The 19,605-nt window shown below is 35.1% G+C and overlaps 1 protein-coding gene across 12 annotated transcripts in view; it reads left to right on the top strand.

Annotated features, from left to right (window-relative positions):
* Window positions 1-19,605, top strand: part of OXR1 (oxidation resistance 1) — a 484,414-nt gene that overhangs the window by 406,220 nt on the left and 58,589 nt on the right. For 11 of the 12 annotated variants that reach the window (XM_043879384.1, XM_043879388.1, XM_043879387.1 and 8 more), the window contains 3 exons: window positions 12,283-12,365; window positions 16,890-16,997; window positions 18,424-18,537. In XM_043879384.1, the coding sequence (XP_043735319.1) occupies window positions 12,283-12,365; window positions 16,890-16,997; window positions 18,424-18,537 (305 nt within the window). Of the gene's footprint in view, window positions 1-9,287; window positions 9,340-12,282; window positions 12,366-16,889; window positions 16,998-18,423; window positions 18,538-19,605 lie in introns of those variants that run through there. The other variant, XM_043879390.1, reaches the window with a different exon arrangement.

The raw sequence follows: 19,605 nt of genomic DNA, 5'->3' as shown, positions 1-19,605 counted from the left end.
TAGGCCTCTTAGAATGCATGTAAATTAGTCTAAGAATCTAATTGAAAATGAATACCAAAGAGAACTTTTCATTATATTTAAAACTTCATTGTAATGTATTTACTAGAGTTAAAAGAGTTTAGAAAGGTTTTCTTGTTATAGAGGCAATTAAAGTGTTTACAATAAAATATAGTAGATTTATAAGTGCCTTTTAGTATAGATGAGAGAATTTAATTACTCTAGTTTATAAATGGGATTATTTAAGGATATCTAGTTTGTTTTCTGAGTTGATTAACTATTGATAGCATCTTAGAAAGTATGTTAAAATTTACTAGTTTTGTAAATATAACACACTGACATAGTTAAAGACTTAAGGGAAAACTCAATTTTTATATTTGCACTTCAATAAATAAAACATTAATTGTAAAGTAATTGCAAATAGTCTTCTGTGCATAAAAACTCCCTAGATGGCCACCAGCAAACTTACATTGAGACTCAATACATTTTGTTGAATGAATGAATATTCATACAAAAAGGGCATATTTTAAGGTCAGATTAATGTATTAGAGAAAGGCCCAAATTTTGCCTTTGATTTCTAGCAATCAGAGAAAAAAGGGAAATGTGATCAGCCATAAATCACAGTGTCACTAAGGTAAAGATAAACCTGTTGCTTAGGTAAAAGAAACATGACTTTTACTGATAGAATAAACAGAAAAAATCCTCATGCAGCTCTTAACATAGCAAAAAATATCCTCATCATCTTTATAGTAAATACAGGTTCTAATTTCAAAACTTTTTTTTTTTTAACAGCATTACTTAATGTAGTTCAGTGTTATAACAACAAAATGCAAGACTGTAAAAAACAATTCCATGTAGGGCCAAAACAATTAATTCAGATATGCAGTTATCTGATGGTTTGTCTTAACTGAGAGGTGGGTGCTAGATTCTAAACTTTGCTAAAACTGATGCGTGCTAACTATGAAGTCATACATAACAAAAATTAAAGTTTAAAAGCTACCTCTAATCCAGTATCTAGTGATGACAATAATTTTAGGGTAGATGTTATTGTTCAGATCTATTTTATGTATGTGTGTGTGTTAGTTGCTCAGTGATGTCCGACTCTCTGGGACCCCATGGACTGTAGCCCACCAGGCTCCTCTGTCCATGAAATTCTCTAGGCAAGAATACTGGAGTGGGTTGCTTCTCCAGTTCTATGTATACTTACGTATAAAATGATGAATGGATGATTAGAAGGAAAGAGTGACTAAAAGATAATATTTATTTGCCTTAAGAAAGTATTTCCTAAATAGTGTGTCTAAAGTGAAGCAGAATTTGCAAAAATATTAAGAGGTTGGTATTATTACATTCTTGTTTCAGTTTTAGGTGAGGTTTGTTTAACTCTTAGGTGATTTGAACGTTTCATCTCCCATATTTCTTCTCTCCAGTTCCTGGTATTTATTACATTATATTTGCAATTTTTCCCACTACATAATTGTTCAGTACTCCCTGTTAGATCCTTTGATCATTCCTAGAGTTTTTATTTTGATACCCTTGGTATAATCTCATTCTTGTGTCTTAAGCAAGCTAGGCTGTTTTCTTTTTCCCCTAGTCGGTGATTTGCTCCTTGCGTATGAGTTCCTGGAGAAATTTTCTTTTCCAAGCACTGTAATTTAACGAGGAGCAGAAACAGGAATGGCTAGATGTGTGTGCACAGGTATGTGTATGTGTAATAGCCTTTTAGGGAGTAGCCACTATATGGAACAGCCCTGGTCTTAAGATAGAAGGAAAAAAGAGCTAAGAAGTATAATGTTAGATCTTAACACTTCTGCCCAAAAGACTTATGGTTTCTATTCATGCCTGACATCAGTGGGATGGTACAGTGTATTTTCTTTTCCTCCCCAGGGAGATACAGGATGGATATTTAGTAACGGTAGTAATCTATCACAATGACTATTAAACAATTAGTTTGACAAACGTTTGAAGATGCTAGTGTTACTGTCATGAGTGGGAAGTTGTAAAGAAGCCTGTTTCTTCTGTCAGTAACTCAGTCTGCAAGCTTGATCCTTTCAAAAGCTCTATTAACAGTGCTTCTCAAATTTATTGTGCATGCCAGTGTGAATCAGTAGTTCTGGAATGAAACCTGAGATTCTGTGTTCACAGTAAGCTCCCAGGTGATGCCAGTGCTGCTGATCCTTAGAACATAATTTTAAATAGCAAGGCTCTATTAGCACTCTATATGGAAGTTCCCCAGTGGCTCAGCAGTGAAGAATCCACCTGCAATGCAGGAGATGGGGGTTCAATTCCTGGGTCTGGAATATCCCTGGAGAAGGAAATGGCAACCTGCTCCAGTATTCTTGCCTGAGAAATCCCATGAACAGAGGAGCCTGGTGGGCTCCAATCCATGGGGTCCCAAAAGAATCAGACACAACTAAATAACAACAGTAGCATTCTGTATCATGAAACTTTTCACATAAGAAGTGGGCCACACACAAAAACTCTTTGACTAGGTAGAGGAAAGGAGCATTAAAGAGGAACAGCAAATGTGTTAGAGACCAAGGGACTTGAGATGTTACCAAATAAAAGGAAAGGTGAGCATTAAGGACTTAGTTTGGTGCTTCATAAAGAGCAAATAAAATAAAATAAACAAAGCTCATCTGATTTTCCCCTTAGTTTGGTCTCCTTTGCAGGTTTAGGGAACTGGGAAGACAGAAACCATTGCAGTATATTGTGAAATCTCTTGATGGAGTAAAGACAGTGAGAGTAGACTCTTATTTCTAAAAGTTCAACTATGAAAAGAAACAGAAAGGCTGGTATCTAGAGCAGGATGGGTACAAAGTTGAAGAAAAACTGAGCGATTTAAAAAAAATTTTTTTTTGTTTTGACTGTGGATAAGGAGTCAGTAGCAAGTGAAAGGTTGAAAACATAGGCATAGTTTTCCATACTATTGCACTATAGGGCTTCCCTGGTGGCTCAGAGGTTAAAAAATCTACCTGCAATGTGGGAGACCTGGGTTCTATCCCTGGATTGGGAAGATCCCCCGGAGAAGGAAATGGCAACCCACTCCAGTATTCTTGCCTGGAGAATCCCATGGACGGAGGAGCCTGGTGGGCTACCATCCATGGGGTTGCAAAGAGTCGGACACGACTGAGCAACTTAACTAACTTATAGATGGAATCAGTTAATTAGAAAAGCAATTCTCAGTGTATCTTTCTTAGTTTAGAAGATATTTTGAAAGTTTAAAATCTGTATTATCGTATGAAAATATTGACTCCCAGCTCAATATTTTCAAATCATCAAATTTGTATTAGTAACTACAGCCAAAATTACAATTTTCAGTTATATTAGGAGTCTTTTAATATATTAAAATGAGACTTCATACAGGATTCATCGTTGGTTTTTCAGGCTTGCTTTATTCTAGTTTGCCTTTCCCATTCTATTACCAAAATTATTTTTAATTTAATGGTCTGATACTGCTTTGCCAATTCTGCTTAAAAATCTCTTTGGACTTCTCAGTCTGGGAATAATAGCAAGCTAGATAATTCAGACTGTCCTGCTAAGAACAATTGAAAAAACTGGACCAATCATTAAAAAGTCTACAATTAATAAGTCCCGGGGGGTTTGTGGAGAAAAGGGAACTCCTACACTGTTGGTGGAAATGTAAATTGTTACAGCCATTATGGAAAACAGTATGGAGATTCCTTAGAAAACTGAAAATCGAGTTACTTTATTATTCAGCAATCCCACTCCTGAGAATACATCCAGAGAAAAACATGGTTCAAAAGGATACGTGCACCTCGTTGTTCATTGCAGCACTATTTACAATAGCCAAGACATGGAAGCTACCGAAATGTCCATTGACAGATGAATGAATAAAGTTGTGGTATATATACACAGTGGAATACTACTCAGTCATAAAAGAGAATTAAATAATGCCATTTGCAGCCACATGGATGGACCTAGAGATCATCATACTAAGTGTACTAAGTCAGAGAAAGCCAAATACCATATGATATCACTTAAATGTGGAATCTAAAATATGATACAACTGAACTAATTTACGAGACAGAAACAGATTCACAGACATAGAAAATTTATGGTTACCAAAGGGAAAGGGGTGTGGGGAGGGACAAATTATGACAAATTATGGTTCTATAATAAACCATAATGGAAAAGAATATGTGTATATATATGTATAACTGAATCACTTTGCTATATATGAGAAACTAACACATTATAAATCACCTATACTTCTATTGTAAATAAATAAATAGCTGGGCCAAAGCAAAACAAATTTTATTGGGGCTATCAGAAAACTGATTGATAGAACTAGATTAGGATCTGAGTGAGGACAGAGCCTGAAGGAAGAGCAGCTCCAATTTGGGATTGCTTTTTTCCCCAGGGGAAGTATTAATTCCAGAAACAGCAGCTCAGAGATTAAGAGTTGCTGTTGGCAGCCTGTTGGTATAAGGGAACAGGGACACAGTACAAGACCTACCACAGCAGAGGAATGAACTACTCTTACTTAGGACCCCCAAAATGCTGTAGGAATAGAGGAAAACTCATAGGATGGTAACTTGGCTTTAAATCATCATTCCTGTAACTGCATTAATAAGATTTGGTGTTGCTAGTGTCCTCAGGTGTTTGGCAGAAGCAAGCATTAATCCTTTCTAGAAAATTTCAGCTTTCTGTGTGTCAAATTCTGTCTATAGACAATTTTTCGTATTTAGTATACAGTACACAAAATAAAATTAGGCACCTGGTAAGATCTAAGAAACAATGAGAGAATAGAAATAGACCCACAGGAACCCTGTATCTTGCAGTTATTGGATTTAAAATAGCTGTGTTGAGAATTTTGAGCTGATTGAGAGTTTTGTAGAGATTCAAACTATAAAAAAGAAAAATGGATATTCCAGAATTAAAAATAATTTCCTAATTAGACCCTTTGTAGATGAATTTAATAGCAAATCGGCCACCACAGGAGAAAGACTTAGTTAATTGAAAAATAGATCAGAAGAAAATATCCAGAATAGGGGAGGGGAATGGAAAATAAAGGTGGGAATAAGTTTAATACAAGATATAATTAGAAGTTCTAGTATGTGTATATTTGAGTCCCCAAAGGAAAGGAGAAAGAGAATGAAGGCAGAAGTATCATTTAAGAGAATAATGACTGAAAATGCCGAGAATGATGCAATTCACAGATTGAAGCATCACTACAGACCCCAGCTGCGTGTGTGCTAAGTCGCTTCAGTCGTATGTAACTGTGCAGCCCACCAGGCTTCTCTGTCCATGGGATTCTTCAGGCAGGAATACTGGAGCGGGTTGCCATTTCCTTCTCCAAAGCCCCAAGTGGAATCAACAAATCTCACCAAAGATGAAAAATCTTAAAAGCATTTAGAACAAGTAGTCAGTACTGTTAAGAATAAGATTGACAGTTGATTTCTCAAAAGAAACAGTGGAAACTAAATAACAGAGGAAAATACCAACTAAGAATCCATCCCCTGCAGAATTACCCAGAGTTGCAGTAAAAATGGTAAATATGAGGGAAGAACTGAATGAATGTTGACTGTCTAGAAAAATAATGTCTTAGAGTGTTTTTTAATATATATATATGTAATCAAAATATGCATTAACAATTGCATATAAGTCTTGGTAGGATCACACAGTTTTTTACAGCCTTACATTGACCAGAAGGAAGATAAAAGTACTAGTAATATTAGACTGAAAATTAACAATTTAGGCTATAATCTATGGTATGACCACTAACATAATTGTTTAAAAGTATATCAAACTTTAAGTCTAAAAATATTCTAAGAAAAGGTTCAACAAAACAGAAAGATACAATAGTTTTTATTTTGTATGAACCTAATATCATGGTCTCAAAAGTCTCAAAATATAGAAAGCAAAGTAAAGAAACATCAGAGGAACTGAATAACCCACAATCATAGTGGGAGATTTTAACAACCTCTATCAGTAATTTAAAGAAAAAGTGTGCAGAAACAAACCAATATGTATACAGAAGATTTGAACACAGCAAATTTGATTTCAGGGATATGGGGATAGGTGTTTGTGTGTGGGTGTGTGCATGCATATCTACACATGCACACACACATACATATAGCACTACCCTTCTGTATAGAATACATATTCTTTCCAAGCACATGTATATGGAGCATTTGCTAAGTTTATGCATGATTGTAAAGCAAGTTTTAATGAATTTTACAGGTTTTAACTATTTAAGAGTATTTTCTTTTACCACAGTATGGTTAGAAATCACTGACCAAAAGATGAAAATTTTTAATTGTCATAGATTAGCAAATTAAGCAATATTCTTAAAATAGCAAATGGAGAAATTAGGGTAGATGTCGTGAAATATTTTGGATGAAATTATTAAAATACAGTGTATCATGTATCAAAACTTATAGAATACAGTCCAGATGGGAATTTCTTATTTTAGATTGCATACATTAAGCTTCTGCTTCTGATAATGTAGAGTAAAATCTAACTCCCCTGCTTTTTCCACCATACCAGATAATTGCGTCTCAGGGGAAAGTATTACATAATCATTTATTCATTTGCTATTTATTGAGCACCTTCTGTATGTCATGCTTACTATTAGGGTGTATTGCATGGTTTCTCAACTTGTGCAGGGTTGACATTTTGTGACAGATTGTTCTCTTGGGGGGGGACAGTTATGTGCATTTTAGCACACAGTGTTTGGCGGTGTAGTATCCCATTGTGATAACCAAAATTGTGCCTTGGTTTTCTCATTGTAAAATGGAAGTAAAAGTGATACCCTCTTGATAAGGTTGACGAATAGGTAAGATAGTAAATGAAGAGTACTTAGAGCAGTGCCTGGCACATGGTACAGTACTGAAGTGGTAGCCTGTCCCTTCTCCAGCAGATCTTCCCGACCCAGGAATCAAACCCAGTCCCTTGCATTGCAGGTGGGGTCTTTACCGACTGAGCTATCATGGAAGCCCTGGCATATGCTAGGCACTTGATAAACGTTCACTATTGTTTTGATTTTCAAATCATAAATATCTATGCATTTCTAAACTGTCATACTAATAATTTTGTGAGGAAGAGAAATGGGACCTCTTTTTTCCATACTTCCAGTCCAGATTCATATTTACTGGCAACTGTCTTTAAAAGGGTAGTATAAAGTTAACAAATAGGAAACGGGGCTATGTAACCACTGTGATCACTTTCAACTCTCCAATATTGTGATTATATTTCTGTATTGATAGAAGAGAATGATTATTGTATTTCATTGTGCTCTGGTACTTATATTTATTAATACATGTTTTAATAATGGTTATTAAAATCATTTTAGAACTTATAAGAATTATTACAATATGTTATAATTTTAAATTATTAAAGTGAGTGCTTTCAATTTGTTTCAAACTTTAAACTGTGGAAAGCTGATATATTAGTTTTCTTTCTCTGAACTGCACTCCATGGTGAACTTTTGAAAACGATATAATTGGTGGCTCATACAGTAGAGAATCTGCCTGCAGTGCAGTAGACCCAGGTTTGATCCCTGGGTCGGGAAGATCCCCTGGAGAAGGGAATGGCCACCCATTCTAGTATTCTTGCCTGGAGAATTCCATGGAGAGGGGAGCCTCATGGACTACAGTCCCTTGAGTCACAAAGAATCGGACATGACAGAGCGACTAACACTTTCTTTTAGACCTTTAATGAACTCTTTCACAGGTTAAAAAAATACTACTATACAAAGCAATTGCAGGCCATCATTTACTCCTGAAATCAATGAACGGATATATACTATTAGTTAAAAGTAATCTGAAATTATATTTTGCATTGCTTTTAAATTGCAAAATGAGGCAAGTGTTTTTGGCTCTCTCTCCTGTTTATGAGATAGAGGAAAGGAATTAATTTTTTAAATGTATTTTAAAATAGCTTTAATGTTTTATCACAAAAAACACACTTAAATATATGCTGTTTAATGGAGAAAAATTGGAATATAGTGAAAAGAAAAAATGCTGTCTTTCCCTAAGAATTATACCATTTTTCATTCCCACCATAACTTTAGGAAAACACCTCTTTTTCTACAGCCAAACAGTATATATTTTTCTTCTTTGTCCACTTTTCTTTAAAAAACAAAATGACTATAAGAATTGTGGCAGTTCTAGGTACAGTTTAAGCCGTAGCTTCAAAACATTATTTCATTCAAATTTGATGCTTGCTATGTGTTAGGCTCTTTGTTAGGCACTGAGGAGTCATTGTGGAACTAAGTAGGGTGTTTTATAGGTTACAGTTTAGTGGAAGAGATTTAAAAAGAAACTTAAAACTGTGCCAGATACTGTGAAGGAAACAAAGACACTGTGTGACTAGTAGTAGAGATCTGCCTTAACCTGGGTGATCAGGAAGCTTTTAGGACAGCCTTTTTAAGTACTGTAGAGCTAACTGGGTTTTTCTGAGATTCAAATTTTATTATTTTTATCATTGTTAATGCTTTATTAGAAATATTTACCCAACTGAGCTAATTAGATACATATAAACAAACTCTAGTATAGTCAAAATATCAGTTAAGATTGGATGGAGGAAGGGCAAAGAGGAAGATATTTTCCAAATTCCTTAGGCTTAGGTACAACTAAAATTTTTCTTTGCAAATTACTATTTCAATCTTGTAAAAATTGAGCATAAATATAACATCTTGTTATGTTTATGATCTTATACAGTTTTGAGTTTTTTAGTTTTTTAGAGATTTATTTTATTTAAAATTGTTTAGATAGGAGTGATATTTTATCAGTTCTGTGCGATCTTTGTTACATGAAGTACAGATGAGAAAGCTAACACTAATACAGAATTTAAAACAGATACTATAAACTTGGTGGTAATGCTGTGTTCAAATGAAATATCTTGATAAGCAAGTGACAAATAGTTGGCACTCTGTCTGAAATGGAGTGCATAAAAAGTATGTTTATATATGAAAGCATATCTTAATCTACTTCATGGTATGTATAAAGAATACAGTAGTTTAATATAACTCCATAGTGAAGATTTTGTCTTTAACTATGATTGTATTAGAACTAGAGATGTTTTCCTCTGTGAAGATTAATGTTACATGCTTCAAACTTGGTTTGGTTAATAATAATAATAAATCTTCAAATATAGTTTATTATAATAGGACTAGATGTGTTGAAATATATTTAATTTACTTTTTAATAACTTAATTTACTTTTAATAAATTAATAAATTTTAAGTCCTTAATTTACTTTTTAATAACTTCCTTTCAGCTGACAGTTACGTTTCTTCAATTTATTTTTTGAATTGGAGGATGATTGCTTTACAGTATTTTGATGGTTTCTGCCATAGATCAGCATGAATCAGCCATAGGTATACATATGTTCCCTCCCTCTTAAACCTTCCTCCCGCCTCCCACCACATCCTACCCCTCTGGGTTGTCAGAGAGCACCCAGTTGAGCTCCCTGCATCATACAGCAAATTGCCAGTGGCTGTCTGTTTACATGTGCTAATAGTATGTTTCCATGCTACTCTCTCAATTCATCCACCCTCTCCTTTCGCCACTATGTCACAAGTCTGTTCTCTATTGTCTTTATTGGTGTTCTGTTGCTAAGTCCCATCCCAACTCTTTGCACCTCCATAAACTGCAGCATGCCAGGCTTCCCTGTTCTTACCTATCTCCCAGAGTTTGCTCAAACTCATGTCCATTGAATCAATGATGCCATCCGACCATCTCATCCTATGCCACTCCCTTCTCTTGCTGTCGATCTTTCCCAGCATGAGAGTCTTTTCCAGTTTGTCAGCTCTTCACATCAGGTGACCAAAGGTTGGAGCTTCAGCTTCAGCACCAGTCCTTCCAATGAATTTTCAGGGTTGATTTCCTTTAGGATTGACTGGTTTGATCTCCTTACTGTCCAAAGGACTGTCATGAGTCCTCTCCAGTACCACAATTTGAAAGCATCCATTTTTTCCACGCTCAGCCTTCTTGTGGTCCAATTCTCACATCCATACATGACTACTGGAAAAACCATAGCTTTAACTATATGGACCTTTGTCAGCAAAGTTGGTGCCTCTGCTTTTTAATATGCTGTCTAGGTTTGTCATAGCTTTCCTTCCAAGGAACAAGCGTCTTTTAATTTCATGGCTACAGTCACCGTCCTCAGTGATTTTGGAGCCCAAGGAAATAAAATCTGTCACTGCTTCCACTTTATCTATTTGCCATGAAGTGACAGGACCAGATGCCATGATCTTAGTTTTTTGAATTTTGAGTTTTAAGCCAGCTTTTCACTCTCCTCTTTCACCTTCATCAAGAAACTCTTTAGTTCCTTTTCACTTTCTGCCATTAGAATGATATCATTTACATAGCTGAAGTTGTAGATATTTCTCCCAGCAATCTTGATTCCAGCTTGTGAGTCATCCACCCCAGCATTTAGCATGATGTACTCTGCATATAAGTTAAATAAGCAGGGTGATGATATACAGCCTTGGCACACTCCTTTCCCAATTTGGAACCAGTCTGTTGTTCCACGTCAGGTTCTAACTGTTGCTTCTTGTCCTGAATACAGGTTTCTCAGGAGGCAGGTCAGGTATTCCTATCTCTTGAAGATTTTTCACAGTTTGTTGTGATCCACACAGTCAAAGGCTTTTGCATAGTCAATGAAGCAGAGAAGATCTTTTTTTGGGGAATCCCTTTGCTTTTTCTCTGATTCAGTGGATGTTGGCAATTTGATCTCTGGTTCCTCTGCCTTTTCTAAATCTAGCTTGTACATCTGAAAGTTCTTGTTTCATATACTGTTGTAAGCCTAGCTTGAAGGATTTTGAGCGTTACCTTGCTCTCATTTGAAATGAGTACAATTGTACTGTAGTGTGAGCATTCTTTGGCATTGCCTTTCTCTGGGATTGGAATGAAAACTGACCTTTTCCAGTCCTGTGGCCACTGCTGAGTTTCCGCATTTGCTGGCATATTGAGTGCAGCACTTCAACAGCATCATCTTTTAGGACTTTAAATACCTAAGCTGGAATTCCATCACCTCCACTAGCTTTATTTGTAGTAATGCATCCAGTGAGTCTCTATCTCTGCCCTACAAATTGCTGCCCTACAAATGTTACATTAGTAACATTTTTCTAAATTCCATATATATGTGTTAATATGCAATATTTGTTTTTTTCTTTCTGACTTCACTCTGTACAACAGGTTCTAGGTTCATCTACCTCACTAGAACTAACTCATATTCGTTCCTTTATATGACTGAGTAATAGTCCATTGTTTATATGTACCACAACTTCTCTATCCATTCCTATGTCGATGGACATCTAGGTTGGTTTCATGTCCCGGCTATTGTAAATAGTGCTACTGTGAACACTGGGGTGCATGTGTCTTTTAGAATCATGGTTTTCTCTGGGTATATGCCCAATAGTGGGATTTCTGGGTTATATGGTAGTTTTATTCCAAGTTTTAAGTGATGACTCCACACCCTGCATGTGACTCAGCAGTAGTGCCCTGCCTCCATGGCTTCCAAGCTTTCCTTCAGAAGCATTCCCTGCAGCCATATCTTCTCTCCTGTCTCCTCCGGCCGTCTCTCTGAAGTCAAAAGCAGTCCTCGCCCTGGGATTGCTCTCCAGTCCCTACACTCCAGCTCCCAGTCATCACACGTTCTGTTGGACTTGTGTTCCTGTCTGGGGTATGTAGGGCCACATCCCAGATTGTCTGTGTGGGTCTCACTCTATTCAGACTGTCAACATATCAGCTGCTTCACTCTCCAGCAGTTTTGAATGCTTCCCCCTTGGTCCCAACTGATTGCCCCACATGTGGGGATCTCACCCCTGCTTCAGCTTCCCCATCTGCTGGGTGCACGTCTGACCCTGCTCACTCTCCTCTTCTTTTCTCCTTCCTTCCTTCATCCTACTGAGTTTTGTGTGGCTCTATATATTCCTTTCCGGTGGTCAGGGACTACTGCCACCCTCGGCTCGTGCTCCACATGATCTTTTGCATCTGATCTTCTGTGTTCCTGATACAGCCATGGAGAGAGATGTACTCCATGTCCACCTACTTCTCTGCCATCTTGTCTCCTTCCTTACTTAGGTTTTGAATTGACTTCCAGTTGTTGTAGTGCTTCATACCGGTCAGTTTGTAAACCTAGTAGGGAAGGAAGTACATTGATGCTTGGTTGTATTTTAGAGCAGAGAATCCTAGGTTGCAAGCTATATTCCTGGTGAATCTGTAAATATCTGCTCCCTCAGCTCTATTTAGCTGTCCTTAATTTACTCTGAAAAGGAAAATAATTTAATAGAATTTTGCATCATCTTTTTTTCCAGATACTGGCCAAAAGAAGACCCTAGACAAAAAAGATGGGAGAAGAATGTCTTTTCAGAAACCCAAAGGGACTATTGAATATACTGTAAGTTATTTGTTTTGGAAAAAGTTGATTTCTGTTTGTCTTATTGGAGGTATTCTTTGTTTTGTTTGTCTTTCGTTTCTGATCCAACAGAGCTTTATTTATTTATTTTTTCTTTTTTTTTTTCCCCATTTATTTTTATTAGTTGGAGGCTAATTACTTTACAATATTGTAGTGGTTTTTGTCATACATTGACATGAATCAGCCATGGATTTACATGTATTCCCCATCCTGATCCCCCCTCCCACCTCCCTCTCTACCCAATCCCTCTGGGTCTTCCCAGTGCACCAGGCCCGAGCACTTGTCTCATGCATCCAACCTGGGCTGGTGATCTGTTTCACCATAGATAATATATATGTTTCGATGCTGTTCTCTCGAAACATCCCACCCTCGCCTTCTCCCACAGAGTCCAAAAGTCTGTTCTATACATCTGTGTCTCTTTTTCTGTTTTGCATATAGGGTTATCGTTACCATCTTTCTAAATTCCATATATATGTGTTAGTATACTGTATTGGTCTTTATCTTTCTGGCTTACTTCACTTTGTATAATGGGCTCCAGTTTCATCCATCTCATTAGAACTGATTCAAATGAATTCTTTTTAATGGCTGAGTAATATTCCATGGTGTATATGTACCACAGCTTCCTTATCCATTCGTCTGCTGATGGGCATCTAGGTTGCTTCCATGTCCTGGCTATTATAAACAGTGCTGCAATGAACATTGGGGTGCACGTGTCTCTTTCAGATCTGGTTTCCTCAGTGTGTATGCCCAGAAGTGGGATTGCTGGGTCATATGGCAGTTCTATTTCCAGTTTTTAAAGAAATCTCCACACTGTTCTCCATAGCGGCTGTACTAGTTTGCATTCCCACCAACAGTGTAAGAGGGTTCCCTTTTCTCCACACCCTCTCCAGCATTTATTTCTTGTAGACTTTTGGATAGCAGCCATCCTGACTGGCGTGTAATGGTACCTCATTGTGGTTTTGATTTGCATTTCTCTGATAATGAGTGATGTTGAGCATCTTTTCATGTGTTTGTTAGCCATCTGTATGTCTTCTTTGGAGAAATGTGTGTTTAGTTCTTTGGCCCATTTTTTGATTGGGTCATTTATTTTTCTGGAATTAAGGGTTCCTAATTGCCTTATTTTAAAAATCTGTACTTCACTGTCAATAACTTTTACTAACAGTGATACTTCAGTTTTTAATTGTATTTAGAATTTTTTTTTCTTAAAGACAAATTTTATTAAGTGTGATATGAAGGTAATTATTCTAGAAAGTTTAATAAAATAATAGTTTACTGGGAGTTAAAGTTTCTGTGCTACAATAATTTTTATTAGATTGAGCTTTTAGGGAGACACTTACTTTTTTTAAAATGTGATCTTCATTGTATTCCCAGCAATGAGAATGAGAATGACAGAATATGGAAAAAGCAAATTGATATTAATTTTCTAGAATAACCTCTCTCATTTGATTATTTGCAATGATATATAGCTAAGTTTCTCTGTTCTAGAAATGACTCTCAAAAATGTCCTTAGTCAGCTTTTCATATTTCTGGTTACTATGGAGAACTAAAGTGAGAAATCTAATCTGTGGTATGCTGCTTATTTGATTAAATGTAAATGTTGTTAGATAATGTTAACATGTTATAAAGCAGTTATTTTAACTGTATAGTTTGTCTAATATGTTGTTATAGCTGTATTAAAAGAAAATAGTTTATACATTTGTGTCATCACAAAGCCTTCCAATCTTGGCTTGAGTCTTGATTATTTTTTATAAATTCTAAAAATTGAGCAAAGTATCAAAACCTTGAGTTACACTTTATTTTCATAAACTGTGTAATTGCCAGTTTGAAATTGTAAGTATTTTTAAAAGGTTTAAAATGAGATAATTTAGGGTAGAAATGTATTTACTACTATCAAAGGAATCTTCTTTTAAACGTATTCTAAACTTGAATGTGCTCATACCTTCTCTGCCTGATTGAGAAACTAAAAATATAAATTCAGATAGTAAACTCTTAAGGAGTGTAATTTGATGTTTCATTAAGGCATAAGACTGTAGGCATGGGGCATTTCATTGTCTACATATGTAATCACGTGGTTGTGAAGAATTATGAAATTTCAGTTGGTTTTGAATTCAAGAGCTTACCGATTTTTTTTCTCGTAATTCAATAAAACTTGTGTTATTGGTTGCAAATTGAAATTTAAATTAAGAACCGTTATTTTGGAGAAAAGGTTAATTGAAATTTGCAGTTACAATTCACCCTTTTTATCCTTGGGTTCTGCATCCACAGATTCAACCAACCATGGATCGAAATATTTTGGGGAATAAAATTCCAGAAAGTTCCAAAAAGCAAAACTTGAATTTCCCTTACTGGCCACTGTTTACTTACACTGTATTAGTATTATAAGTAACCTAGAGATGATTTAATGTATATGAAGGACATGTGTAGGCTATATGCAAATACTGTGCCATTTTATGTAAGGGATTTGAGCACCTGTGGATTTTTATATCTGTGGGACTGCTGGAACAAATCTCCCAGGATACTGTATCTTACACCTGTTTCGCTGGTTGTTCTGCTCTTGTTGATTCCAAATGTGAGTGGTCCCTTGTATCTTTTCACTTTTTCATTTCCATTCTATTAATCAAAAATCTTAAGAACTTTACTATCTGAAGTGAGACCCAAACCTTGTTCTATTTCTACCTTTCTAGATGCTTGCATTTCTTACTACTAACTTCATATTTAACAAACTATAGAAAACCTTTTACCAATTCTTTCTTCATCCTTGCCCAGTGCCTAGTTTTTTATTCCATTTACCATTAATCTGTTGTTCATCCAGGTTGGCATTTTTGGATTTAGCATCAGTTGCTCATTAACATTCACACCTGTGACATTCTACAACTGCTACTGTATTACCACCTCATTCAATCCATTCCTATATTCTCTTGAGTCTTATTTGAAAATCTCACACCTTAATCTTTCTTTACATTTTTATTACTTTAAAGATGATCTACTGCTGTAGTATTATATTGGTTTTTCTGCATTGATTCTCTTGTCTCATTAATCCTAGACCTGTTGGCACAAATCTAAGATGCCTCTCAGCCACGTAACTTTATTGCTTTATATTGGTGGGTTTTTCTTAATTACTGCATTACCCCAATTAGTAATAATAGTGAAGATGAAATGTGCATTAATTCATATGAAAGAAAGTAACTTTATAAATTTTCAGATGTTACAGCAAAGTAAAATTGGTTTACAGAGAGCTTTTACATAATCTCAATAAAGTAAGTGACATACCATCTCATTGCATAGATGAGAAAGTTTGCCCAGAAGGGAGCAGAACTATATTAATTCATGTCTTTGGCATCAGTTTGGTTTTACAAACCTTAAAAGGAAAGTATATATTTATTGGATATTTTTAGCCCCCCCACATTCATATCTACTTTTCCTGATTTTTCAAAGTCTATTACAGTCTAATTCAAAATACCCTATTAATATCATCCTTTCTTGAGATTTAACTAGTTATTTCCCTTCCTAAAATCCTAAATTCATAAGTGTACTCTGGATGGTTTAGGTGGAAGAGACAGTCTCTCACAAATGTGTTTTGTAACTTTTCTGTCTCTGATATGTCAGTTCTATTGTTTTCACTTTGAATGTTCTTTTCCCTTTTCTCTACTTCTCAAATTCATACCCCTTCTTCAAGATTTAGCTTTAAATCTTTTCCATAAAACCTTTCTTGGATGTTTAGGAACAAATATGTTGCTTTATTTCTACTCAGCTTTTGTTGTGTTTGTTGTTTCATTTAAACTGCTTTTCATCTTTTACATAATCTTTTTTGTCTTTCTTATTTTCCAACTAGATTGTAAATCTTTTATGCAGTAAAGCTATTTTATTGCACTTCATTTTGTTCTCTGCAGAGCTCTCATAATGCTTTCTTTATGGAGAATTCTAAAGGAATATGTTGACCAATCAAATGACTTTTTTGTTTCAGGATAATTGGCAATTAAATCTCATAATTTAAGATTTCTATAAGTATGATTCTGTAAGATATACTGATTATAAACATTCCTCAGCTTTGGTTTGAATGTATTTTCTAATTTATCCATTTAAATAACAGGTTAGGTACATAAAGATTACTAGAAATGACATTTTAAGTTTAATACAACACACTTTGCTAAAGTAAAATTACTTTATAAAAGTTATATATATTTTTAGAAACTATAGTATATTGCTTTAAAGCTTTTGTAAGATAAAAATCACTTGTGTTTTGTAAATTATGTTTTGTATTTTGAAATTGCTTGAAGTAGAGAACTACATGTAATTGTAATGTATGATGGTAAAGCATATACTCTGATAATAGGTTGAGACTAATTGTTAACAAACGCAAAATTTCTCAAGTTATTCTATCTCTAAAGATGGAAATACACCACTTACTAATCAAATGTAAGATTGTTCCGTAGATATATTAGTGATGATTAAACCTTATGGTTTAGATTTTCTCTTTTAACAGTAATTTCTTTTTCTTTTAAACAGGTTGAATCAAGGGATTCTTTGAATAGTATAGCCCTGAAATTCGATACAACGCCCAACGAACTTGTTCAGTTAAATAAATTATTCTCCCGAGCAGTTGTTACTGGACAGGTATCATTTTCTAAATGCATTGATGGTTAGAAGTATTCAGTTGTTAAGACAGAGTGTCCATTGCAATATAGTTAATTTAAGAAGAATAATTTTGTGTTTACTTTGAACAAATCATATTGGTTCTAGAAGAGATTAAATGTCACTTACATCCATGTGAATTTTTAATACATTGAAAAGAACTAAATTGTCTTTTCATATATAGTTTTAAAGAGCTTTTAGAAATAGTCAAAGCAGTACATGTATATGATAAAAAATTCAGACTTCTTTAAGGGTAGTTTATCTCAGACTTAAAGTTTTCCTTTTTCAGAAGCAGCCAGTTACCAGTTTGTATACCCTTCCAAAAATACTCTAGCCCTTCTTTCTTCTTTTTTTTAAAAAAATAATTTTCATCTGGGAAAATGTTCTATTTATGCACAACTCAGTCTCAGACTTTCTCATGTATCTAGAATGTTGCACTGTATACCAGTATACAGGTATGCATTGGAAATATTGTGGATTTGGTTCCAAACCACCGCAGTAAAGCAAATATCACAGTAAAGCAGGTCATAGAATTTTTTGGTTTCCTAGTGTGTATAAAAGTTATGTTTACACTGCACTGTAGTCTATTAAGTGTGTAATAGCATTATGTATAAAAAAGTATATACCTTAATTTAAACCTTAATTTGAAAGAACTTTATTGCTAAAAAATGCTAACCATCATCTGAACCTTCAGAGAGTCATAATTTTTTTTGCAGTAGTCACTGATCTCATATCAACATAACAAACATAATAGTAGTAAAATGTTTGAAATACTGCAAGGATTACCTATTTGTAACCCACAGACAGAAAATGAGCAAATGCTGTTGGAAAATGGCACTGATAGACTTGCTTGACTCCGGATTGCCCCAGACTTTCAATTTGTAAATACATAGTATGTGTGGAGCACAGTAAGGTGATGCACAATAAAACAAGGTGTGCTCATATTATGATTTAACTAAGCACAGTAAACTTTAGATTTTCTGCTTTTTTTGCTATTGTAAACACTGCTGTAAGGAACACTCTTGTTTGTATCTTTTTCTTTATATTCAGGTATATCTGTAAAGTGAAGTCCTAGACATAAAATGACTCAGTTAAAGAATGTGTGCATTTTAAACTTTGCTAGCTGTTCCCAAATTGTCCTTTAAGAGGAGCACCCATAATTTATAAGGATCATTGTTTCCCTTCACTGTTGCCCACAGTCTGTGTTATCAAATCTATCTAAATTAAATTTGAATCTTTTTAAACTTTGTTAAAGATTATTTCAGTAATAAGCATACTTTTAATCTGAAGGTTTTAATTTTTAAAATTTATTTCTGAAGGATATTGTTAATGGTGTTTTCTTAGAGAACACCATCTGATTATTAATATTTTAGTTTGACTGAGTCTTTATGTGAATGTTTTCTTTCAGGTTTTATATGTTCCTGATCCTGAATATGTCTCCAGTGTTGAGAGCTCTCCATCTCTAAGCCCCATAAGTCCTCTGTCACCAACATCATCCGAGGCAGAATTTGAGAAGACCACTGTAAGTTTCCCTTCTTTACAAAGCTATCAAGAAATGGCACTGTGTATATATCATCACTATTTAATCTTAGTTTGACTATGGCTAGAATAAAATTTTACCTCATTTTGTTAATTAAATTTGTAAGTCCCAATTTTTAAAGTGAAACATTCTTAATAAATCAGACCACTTAAATTAACTTACTGTTAGTAGTGGTAGTAATCCAAAGATATTCTTCAGCCCTCTTATAAATATCATATAATAATTTATAAATATCATAATAATTTAAATGATAATATAAATAATAAGTTAACCATATAATATCATGTTGGCTATCTTATAAAAATGACAGCACTGTACCTTTGTGACCCCATGGACTGTAGCCCACCAGGCTCCTCTGTCCATGGAATTCTCCAGGTAAGAATACTGGAGTGGGTAGCCATTCCCTTCTCCAGGGCATCTTCCTGACCCAGGGATCAAGCCCAGGTCTCCTGCATTGCAGGCGGATTCTGTACTGTGTGATCCATCAGGGAAGCCCATGAAAGGAATATATTACATTTATTCTCATCATCGAAAATGGAAGTGAGGTTCTAATGATAGGTATTACTGGACCAAACGATGCAGGAATACCTTTTTGAACATGGCCATACCATTTTCTCATGGGCCTTAACAAAGAGATGCATTCATAAGGGGCAATGACAAAGGAGAGTAGTGTAACCTCAGGTTAGGTTAATTTAGCTTGTGTTCTGTATTCTAAAGCAAAGTTGTGAAAAGCTTCATTGTAGCATTTTGCCTGACTAGAAACCTGTGGGGTCCTTTTCTTGTCCTTTACTTTAACCCAAATCTGCCTACTAAGTGGCTTTATTGAAAGGCGTAAGATCAAAGAGAAGAGAGTGCTGAAGTTCAACAAGAGAGCAATAAAACCTACATGAAAATGCTGTCTTCTTCACTTTGCCATGTTGGTAAAAGAGAGGGAAAGAGCCATAAAGCCGTGAAACATTTTTAACCTTTAGTGTCTGAGCTTCTGTCAAAGGTGGCCCCAAAGTGTCCTCTAATATGACCAGTCATGAATAAATTCTTTCTCCCTGAGAT

Source organism: Cervus elaphus, chromosome 21, assembly GCF_910594005.1.
Source record: "Cervus elaphus chromosome 21, mCerEla1.1, whole genome shotgun sequence".
NCBI classification, from domain to species: domain Eukaryota; kingdom Metazoa; phylum Chordata; class Mammalia; order Artiodactyla; family Cervidae; genus Cervus; species Cervus elaphus.
Note: the sequence above shows the minus strand (reverse complement) of the source record. Positions and strands in the feature narration are given on the sequence as shown.